A 10254-nucleotide genomic window follows, 5' to 3' on the forward strand; every position below is an offset into this window, starting at 1 on the left:
AAAAAAAAAAAAAAATAAAAAAAAAAAAAAACATACAGACGAATTGAGTACCTCCTTCTTTTGGGAAGTCGGTCAAAAATTTGGGTATATAGAACGATTGCATTAAAAAAACATACAAACTTAACTACGCCTCTAATTCAACTCATTTCCAAGTGTATAAGTTTTTCCGTTAAGAACATACACAATTAAATTATATGAAGTGATATCACAAACTTATTCGCATACTAGCTGTTGCTTGCGACTTCACCCGCGTGGTATTGAAAAAATATAGCCCATGTTACAGATAAATTACCTTTGTAACGCTGAAAAAAACGAAATACAAATCTTCTTTCTTTGTAATATTAGAATAGACTAGCTTTCGCCCGCGACTCCGTCCGCGTGGTCATAAAAAAAACTAAGTAGCCTAGGTGTTCTTTCAGACTATCCTCTACATGTACATATGCCAAATTCAAACATCCATCCATCCGTCCAACCATCCATCCATTCATCCATCTAAACTTTTACATTTTTAATATTAGTATGATTAAAAAATAGCAGCCTATCTGAATTATCGAGTTCTGAGTTCCGAGGCACTTGACTTCGATTTTGTTTAAAAAAAGTGATGGCTTCAGGACTATAGCCATTTTCGACCTTTGTCTTTTTGGACTTTACATGTCATCTATCGTTAAAGCTTATTAATTTAAGAGCGTGCGCACACGTCTGACTAAACCATCGCACAACTATGTGCGATTGTCGATTGTTTCGCAGCTAATTCAACTGTTTAGTTGCACAACTAAAAAAGCGAGTGTGCACCTCCATATGAGCTCATAGGAATCAAACGAAACTAAACAGTTGTGCGATAGTTTGGTCAAAGGTGTTCGCGCACTCTTAATGTCCTTTGTTTACTATTATGATTGGTATATGTTTAAAGACAATGACAACATTGCCATAAACAAATAACAATACGATGAAATTTTAATGGAAAGCCACTTCAATGGCGAAGAATGCATTCTCTTGTATTGCATTGTTATTGATATGTTTGTACTATTGGTATAATGAGACATGTATGAAGGACTTGTTAATTAGTCGGAAATAAAAAAAAACTTTATTAGTAGCCTGTGTTCTTCTAGATTATGCTCGACATCTGTGCTTTAGCAAGATCCGTTGAGCTGTCTGGAAATGCCTAGTAACAACATACGTATAAAATTTCGCATTTATAATATTAGTAAAAAGCAGGATGGCGACATTGTTAATAAACGGTTTGTCTAAAATAATAAAGCCTGGCAACATAACAATTATCCGTTTATATTAAGTTTTTCCTTGAATTACAAAATTAAGTGACTAGTGACCATTTTTACAACATAGAGTATAAAATTCAAAGATATATTGAAAAATAAGGCATCAGATTTCTTTAGCTGTTGGTAATTAAAACAGGCTATATGTGTATTTCGTAAATCGTATGTTTTCAAAGTCATGTTCAAACGTTAATTATTATACTTAAATAAACAAATTCACAAATCGTCACAATAACGCAATGAAATAAAAACCTTACCAAAACATGCAAAAAAATGTAGGTTAATTAAATCTATTAAAAAAATCCAATAAAAAGCGCGCCAAAATCACTGGCACCACAGACAACACTGCACCTAACCAATTTTTTTTTAAATCACACGGCAACACGATTCAGCCAGGTTAGGAGACTTTTTTTTTTAAAAAAAAAAGAATACTTCTATTTCGTACCAGTAAGTTGATAGATGATTTCATTTTGGCCGTCTGCAAAGGCGACGGCGAGTACCGCAAGAACGGTGACCACTCGCGGCGACATGGCGCTAACTGGCCGATGGTGCATTCCACTACCATTCGACGCCTCTCACTATCTTTAAATTCAATATTATCAAGTTTTACTCGATTTTATAATTTTTGAAAAGGTTATTTTCCTTCATTTTATCTCGTAAGACTAATAAATTATAATCAATAATTGCACAAATGTTATAATGTTTAATAATGTTGACAATATCAAGTAATAAAATCTTTTAAATACAATGCACGAAAAGATTAAGAAGAAATTGAATTTCAAGGAAAACGAATGTAAAATTGTGGCAATAACGACAATGTCCTGGAATAATTAACTATACTTTAACATAGGAAAGGGATGAAAGAAAAGAATACGGATACTTTAAAAATAATTAGTTCAATGTAACTTTAGTATTTAAAGTAGTTAAATAAAAATTTGGGACAATAGATTCACGATAAGGATCACAGAAAATCCGGTGGCAGCTTGTCTTTTTGACATCTTATGACTAATATAAAAATGAACCCTATATGATGGGATTACAGACTTATCAGGAGGAGAGGACAAACAGAAGTGTCAAACTTAAAAGTTCTGTCTAGTCGAATCCCAGACATAGTAGTTCATGCGAGAAAAGTGTGCCAAGATCGAGTCAATTGCTTTATGATTAATAACCAACGCTTAGGGTGACGATACTTTTATCTTTTACCTAAAAATTCTTTTAAATTGACATTTGTCTTAGATGACCTTTAAGACATTTTGTAAGCTGCAAAATAATTGATATTACGAGTGTTGAAATTGTTTGTTTTAACGGCAAAGAGGTAACTTATGTAAGAATTTTGGATTACTAATATTTCGTTTAACATCTTTTTAATTAACAGTACACATATTTATGTTGTATTAAGCTACTAGCTTTTATTACATCCATATTATGTGCTTATAACAAAGATTAGCAAACTTTTGTCTCGTAGACCTCTTCCAAAAGACTAGTCTTGGTGAACTCCCTGATGTTTATTCTTCAACTAATGAGACAACTTTTTTTACCATTTTACATTTCAGTAGAGTTTCTATTTACTTTAAAAGACCTGGACGACTATTTTTTGTTTGTGACTAAATGGCCACTGTTTGCCTTGAAGAGGCATTCACAAATATACCGGGCTTGAGGTGGCTAAGTGCTGATGGCGCTTAGCCTAAACCTTGTTTATGAGTTACTAAGCTCCCTCAGGAGCCTCGGCACGAGCCGTTACTTCGTTATTATTACCGGATTGGGACCTGGACGACTTCAGGGATAGCTGTTCTTTGTTCATCTTCTCGCCGTTTTCCTACTTCCGTGGAGTCTCCGCACTAGGTTTTCAACGTCCAGATAAATCTTCTGTTTTCTCAGAAGTCACTCCTTGCTTTTTTATTTATTGCTAGCTGTTGCTCACGACTTCGCCCGTGTAAAATTAAATAATAACAATAATAAAATATAATTTAGAGAAAATCTCATATTTTCTTTAGTAAAAAAAGCTTTATTTACTAGTGTTAGTGAGAGATAATAAGAAAATGTAGCCTAGGTTACCCGCTGGTAACGTAGCTTTTTAATGGTGAAAGAATTATTAAAATCGGGCCAGTTGTTTTTGGAGTTATTTCAATACAGACAAAAATCCAAATTTATCCTCTTTATAACAACTATAGATAAGATAAAAGCATTAGGCAACCTGAATTCGGCAAATTATTTTAAAGGTAGGCAACCCTTAATCTACAGATGAGGGAACGCACAGAAATAGAACCATTTTTTTTTTTTGAAATAATATCTTTATAACATTAATTTGTATCTCTTACATAAGACACCATAAGATTAAACTAGAATATGCAATAATAATAATCAACACCGCATAACTAGCGGTTAGCGAACATTTCCCTTTCTCCGTCGGGCCATGAAATCAGCAAGAGACAGCAGTGTTTTATTAAAAGAAATATTTTTATGCGTGGGTAAAAAATATTTTAATGCTACTGTCGTTTACGGCATATACTCCGGTCTTACCATTGTCTCTTAGTGTCAAAAAAAAATACTTTAAAAAAAAAAGGTTGAAAATGCGCATGCAGCTATATAAATTTTCCAAAAATAACGAGGTGTGTGTTACCCATAAAGAGGTCTTCGCAGGTGCATTATCTACCTGTAATCGACAGAGGAGTGGACGCGCCTAAAAAAAGACATTTCCCCTACCTATGCCTATTATTTAATCGATGTTTAGAAGGCAAACAAATAACATTTGATGAACGTTACGTGAATTTGTTATTGTTAAATAAAAAAATGTATCTATGTTTCGGTTTGTTACAATCGCTTTTAAACTAGTTTTCATAGCCCCACACGCTTTGCTGTACCAATGCAAATATTAACATCGATATTAATACATGCAAAGCCATTTTTTTAGTTTAATTGCAATATACTTTTTATTACTGTTACTACTTTCTCCTAAACGCAATATTAACAACCAAATGTTGATAAATTCAGTTTTTATTGACGAAACACATACAAAAACATAAATGTTATCAACTCATTGTCTTTATAAAACATGGATACTATATACAGGAGTTTCAGCAGGATAATCACGGAAAACGACTCCCGTGCATCCCTTCCCTTGCTTAATCCACTTCATAATATCCTCCCAGTACTATAAGGATTAGGAAGGAAGAGTATAATTAAAACTCAGACACGCGCGGGACTGACAATCGACGAATGTGACCAGATATCGATTTAACATCGATAGTTTGACATCACTAGGCGCTAATTCCGACTGTCGCAAGCTAAGCATCGATTACGTCAGAGTAGGACCGGTTTTAGTGTCCGAGGTTCACGCTCTGCTTACAATTGCAGTAATCTGTACAGGTAAATGCAATTTGTGGTGATATGTCGCTGTGCACTAGAAAGTACGAGTACTATAGGGTTGCATTCAATTAAAACTTAGGTACTTCCCTATTTAGAGATAATTACTTCACTCCGAAACACTCGGTATATGAAAACATCACTATTTAGATGAAAATGGCTAGTGTCCATTCCGTTGTGTGCTTGTTTTCATAATTTTATACTTAAGATAGAATAACACAAATTATAAAAAAAAGAAACACTAATATATATAAGGAGACAGAAAAAAAAAGTTGTTTTGCATTATTTTGAAAAATTTATTAAAAATTGTTATAAAAAATAATCGTTACATTAAATTATGTATTCAATTTGGCATTAAACTTTGTAATATCTGGTTGCAGTACCGTCCCAGTTACTTCTGTTAATAGTCTGAAATAAAAATATTTTTTTTTTTTGTAAATCGTGAGTATTTAATTAGGAAATAACGATAAAAAGCTTTTTATAAAAGCAAAGTTCTGAAAAATATTTAAACATGTCTAATTGCTCCTATTTATGTTTCAGGCGCTTCTGAAATAATATAATGTAAAAATAGAAAACTGTTAACACTTAATAACAATTTTCTTAACCATTTTAAAAGAAATAGTTACTATTTGTTTTAGCTCTTAAGAAAAAAGATATCTGTATAGCTTACCACGACTAGTTTGTCGCTGGAGTACTCCCTCTTTGTAGTTATGGTGCCTTCTGCAAATTTCTGGACTTGCGTAAGGGTGTTGCCGTCAAGTGTGAAGGTGGTCTTTGCCTGGAAATGTACACTAATTTGTAATAAGTTCTATTACGTGTAATCATGATATGTCAACCGCTTTATCTTTTAATTAGCTCGAGTTGTTGAGATATCAATAAGTTGCAATTACTATGTGACACCATAAACGTTAATATTTTGAGAAGTCACCAGTTGCCGTGATTCAAACAACCAACGAAATTAATGTAAAGAGTTTTTTTTTATAAATTCATGACATTTAGCCAAATAAATGCAGATTGTTTATGTTGATAATAGATTACAAAATTAATAAACGGCTTACAGTGCGTCCTTCAACGACCGTCTCGTCAAACTCCTCGCCCAACTTGAACGTGATGATATGGTTGCGACTTTCAGACAATGAAGACATCGTGTAAGTGTCCCCGTTCTTCTCCAGCTTGTGATTGGGCTTGTAGTTCTTCAGTCTTTCCACCTTGTCCTCAGGCAAGCCTGAAATTATAAATGTTTCACTCTTATATTCGTAGTATCGTTAAAAATTATTTAATCGTAATTTATTTTGCGTTAAAACTTTTTATTGAACGAGTGAGTTAGAGAAATTAATCTGTCAAAGGAAAGGCACTAGAAAAATACAAAATTTATTATAGGGGGCGCATCAATCGCTTTTTTCACTTTACCACTTCACCTTCAAATATGCTAAGGAATTAGTTACAAGGACGTCACCGCGGGAGGCCCAGAATGAAAAATGTAAAATGGTTATTAAGAATTATTTAAAGTAATACAATATTGGCTGCTGCCTTCTCTAGGCCTTGCATATTTTATCAGCTTGAAATACCTATGATTAGTTCACCTATCTTACTTCTTACTATTAGTAATGCGAAAATTTAGATAGATGGATGTTTGTTAGAGTTTGTAACCTAAACTGAAGGGATATACATGTAGATACATGTAGATCATAATCTGAAAGAACATATAGGCTATTTTGCTTTTTTTTAATTTTAGAATTCTGTAATTTAGAATGTTTTATACAATGCTACATTTATTACACATAATATGGTGAGATGTTTTATATTTCTTTAGTAATGTTATAATATAGTTATCAGCTTTCATATTATTCGTCGTAATCATATCAATCAATAAATTAGTATTTTTTTATCTAAAGACATTGTAATTGCTTCGTGTGTGACTCATTGTCATTTAGTTATAGATATAATTTGTTACCATAAATTTTTACTTATCTGCATAAATTAATTCCACGTGTCCTTCGCCTTAACATTCATTCAACCTTGTAATATATATACGATTACTTTTTAATAAAATATAGAAAAAAAACCTGTTGCCCATGAACAAAAATAAATCGAAAATTAAAATAAGTGCAAATGTAAAGCATTTGATTTGTAAATGGTGTACGCTGGCATGCTACAATTTCAGTTTATTTAATCACTAATTTCGCCCGCGATTCCGTCCGCGTGGTATTAAAAAAAACAAAAGTAAGTAGCCTATGTGTTCTTCCAGACTATGCTCTACATATGTGCCAAACTTCATCCAGATCCGTGTAGTCGTTTAAACTACAAACTCAAACAAACATCCATCCATCTATCCATTGAAACTTTCGCATTTATAATATTAGTATGAAGTATGATAATATTAGTATGATTACCTAGTAATGTTAACTTTAACTAAGTTTTAACGGAATAAAACTCAAGATACGTAGTTTGGAAACGTAGTTGATGAAGTTATCAAACCTAAAACACTAATGAATTGTTAAAAGAAGCTGGGAACCCGGCCGGGAATTAGTAGTTTTTGAGAAAAAGAATCAATAATAAAGATAAAAGTCGACTAAAGATTACTCTAAATGTGTAAACCTAATATAAAAGCCGTAGCAAATATACATATTTCTTATTTCATTAATACATTTCCTATTAAATAATGTAATTTCGCGTTATATTTGTAGTCTTTTAAATTTCGGACAAAAAATTTCTGAGACGTTTAGTTACAAATTACGACAGTTCAATGAATAGGTTTTTAGTCAAGGATACTTAAAAAACTGGGACCTGTCACGTAATAATTATAAATTTGACGAATATTTAAGCTTAAATCTATTTTAAATCCTGTCTAGGTTTTTATGGTGAAACTTATGGCCGGTTTCATTTCGATTAATTCATGAAATGCGTTTCCGAACTACGTTACTTAAGAGTTACTCCGTTGAAACAGATCAATCTAAGACTAATTAATCGCTAGGTAATAAAATAAGCAGAAACTTCAGAAACACAGTATTAATTATACATACCCAAAGAAGCAATGAAACCATCGAAATTGTCATCTCTTTCGTGCACGTACAGTTTGCCTTCGAATGCCATTTTGTTGCGAGTATGAACTCAGAACCGAATTTGAACAACGATTAAAGAAAATTGTCGATTACTGTCCTATATATCCAATTTGATCATAGATAGCAAAATGGTAGCGCGAATTATAAATCCACGCGATTTATCTTTATTGCGGTTATGTTCATACTGTACTAAAAATCAAGCATTAATTGCCATCTCTATACGAGTATATCCCGACAGAGGAGCTTGGATCCTAAGTAGTAACTGGGCCATAGTCAATAATGCGGCTTGTTCCGCTTACCTAACTAAATTTACCTAACCAGTTAGGGAACAAGAATTTATTTTCCGTTTTAATTTTTTAGGAAAAAAAATATAAAATTTGTGGAACTGGCTAGATGAATTCCGGAGTTTAAAACAAAAAAACCGCGACCAAACGTAAAATGTCAATTACATCGATATGAAATTGCGCTAATTATTTGGTATTGAAATCGATACATGATTGTTTTAACATGGGATTGATGGCATGAAACCAACAAAGTATACCCACCCAGGCATTAAAACTTGACTAGCTACGAAAACGGAAAAAAATTGTTACCTAACTGGTTAGGTAAACGGAACAAGCCAAATATTGGCTCACTGCGGATTGACTTCACAAATCTTTAAATTTTTTCGCAGATATATTAAGGTTATATCACCATATTTTCCTTCAGATATCATCCACATCTGTGAAATCTGAAAGAACACAAAAGTTACTTTATTTTTTTAATTCCACGCGGACTGACTTGGCAGACGAAAGCTAGTATTTTATTACAGTAAAAATATTCAAAACTGTTGAAAGACATTTCTAGCTGTGCAGGTAACAGCCCTTTATTTGGTCGAGTAATAAACCGACTTCCCAAAAGAAGTCGGTGTCAGTCAAAATTCATTACTTAATGGTTACTATACTTTGAATTGTCAATTGTTATGGTAAAAATGTAAAAAGCTTTACGTATAAATATCACTGCATACTTCGACTGACACCGACATCAAAGTAATAATAATTGTACAACATAGACATAATAGCTACAATAAGGGAGGTTTACTATTTTCAAGGAATTATTTCGTTACTTTTGTACTACTTTTTTGAATTTTTTTTAATAACGTTTGCTAAACACAAATAACTATACCATCTTCTTTTAGATTTTTTCATTGACCGTCTTATAGAGGGTATTAATAATTTTAAACATTTTTTAGAAGGAAAATTGTATCATTGTGTGCGTACCCTAAACTTTAATCGGTGTTATCAATATGTACCTTTTGAAATATCTTCTTTGCTCTAACAATACGAAGTTCACTGTACGTATCTTGATTACGTTTTATCAAGTGAATTAAGTGGTCTGAGTTTATATTGCTAAAACTGTGTTACTACCGAGAACGTTTTTTTTATATGATAAAGTGGCAAACGAGCAAGCGGCCACCTGAATCCGTCAAAATGGCGAAGCGACCGCTTCCCATAAACATTCGCAATAGCGGATGCATTGCCTACGGAGTAGACACACATAAATAGGATGTTTCCCCTGCCTATGCGTCTCCACCACCGTCAAATCCACGTTCCCTTCCCATCTTTTTTTAAGAAGGAATAGGGACTAAAGCTCTGCCTCCGGCACCACACTCATCAAAACAACAACTAACAAAACAACCAAACATGAATTCTGCTCCCACTTCACGCCTGTCTTCTGTGTGGTTGTCTGGGCGAGCCGGCCCATTCGTGCGAAAATGTTAAAGCGGGCTCTACCACTGTTACCGCGTATTGACCTCCAAAAGTATACTATAGTAGGTTTCTGCAATGACTTGTCAATGTCATACATAGTCTCTTTCCCACATTAGGGTTTTTATCCAAAATATTAACGCCTAAGTTTATAGCCGTGAAAATATATAGCCTAAAGCGTGACGTAAGTGTAGGGCTTTATATTAAAGAAAGAGTTATTCGAAAATATGCTGTTGCGAAAATTGCTGACATCTTAGGCAACAAAGAAGTGTGTGTTTACGCTTTATTATAAAAGTATAGATAGTATAGATAAAGTTCAGTACAACTCTAGGAAGCCTTTCATCATTTTCAGGCACGACGTTCGTCATTTTGTCTAGCTCGTGTGATGACTATCGTTTAGAATTCTGAGTCACTGGTCGAAAACCAATTTAATCCAAGTATAGCACTTTTATACAGATAATGATTAATAACAATGTTTATTATTTGGTTAGGTTAAGTGCTTCCATACACGTACTTCTATAAGCACAATTCAACAGTTCGATTTTATATTTCGTTTTATAATTCGGCGTAATTTGTTAAGGGTATGTAAACTATCGCACAACTGTCTAGTCGCGCTCTGATTCTTAAGAGCTTATATGGAGGTGTGCACATGTTTGATTTTTAGTGGTGCAACTAAACAGTTGAATTGGCTGCGAATTAATCTATAATCGCACAACAGTTGTGCGATAGTTTAGTCAAAGATGTGCGCTTCTTTTTTCTCATACCTCTCCCAGTTTCCAACCCTTTGCAAAACTATCCTACAAGCTATGT

At 33.3% G+C, this 10254-nt stretch overlaps 2 protein-coding genes across 2 annotated transcripts in view; both read right to left on the bottom strand.

The window, feature by feature from the left end:
- LOC106108443 (nose resistant to fluoxetine protein 6-like) overlaps window positions 1–1827 on the bottom strand; it is a 16370-nt gene extending 14543 nt beyond the window's left edge. Inside the window, exon 1 of the mRNA XM_013289611.1 lies at window positions 1720–1827. Within this exon, the coding sequence (XP_013145065.1) occupies window positions 1720–1804 (85 nt within the window). The 5' untranslated portion in view covers window positions 1805–1827. The remainder of the gene's footprint in view (window positions 1–1719) is intronic.
- A 3158-nt stretch (window positions 1828–4985) lies between these two features.
- Window positions 4986–7758, bottom strand: LOC106110056 (fatty acid-binding protein-like). Its single transcript, XM_013291743.1, has 4 exons — window positions 7661–7758; window positions 5696–5862; window positions 5308–5415; window positions 4986–5045 (listed from the first exon to the last, which is right to left on the bottom strand). Exons 1-4 carry the CDS (start codon window positions 7728–7730, stop codon window positions 4992–4994), a joined length of 399 nt encoding a protein of 132 aa, XP_013147197.1. The 5' UTR covers window positions 7731–7758; the 3' UTR covers window positions 4986–4991.
- Between the last annotated feature and the right edge of the window lie 2496 nt (window positions 7759–10254).

Source organism: Papilio polytes, unplaced genomic scaffold (genome assembly GCF_000836215.1).
Source record: "Papilio polytes unplaced genomic scaffold, Ppol_1.0 DF824269.1, whole genome shotgun sequence".
Taxonomy (NCBI): domain Eukaryota; kingdom Metazoa; phylum Arthropoda; class Insecta; order Lepidoptera; family Papilionidae; genus Papilio; species Papilio polytes.

What these genes read in the sequence shown, in the direction of transcription:
- LOC106110056 (XM_013291743.1), bottom strand. Translation starts at nt 7,730, where the DNA reads ATGGCATTCGAAGGCAAACTGTACGTGCACGAAAGAGATGACAATTTC. An exon ending in TGGTTTCATTGCTTCTTTGG is followed by an intron (nt 5,863 to 7,660) that starts GTATGTATAATT and finishes TTATAATTTCAG; the next exon opens with GCTTGCCTGAGGACAAGGTG. An exon ending in CGGTCGTTGAAGGACGCACT is followed by an intron (nt 5,416 to 5,695) that starts GTAAGCCGTTTA and finishes GTACATTTCCAG; the next exon opens with GCAAAGACCACCTTCACACT.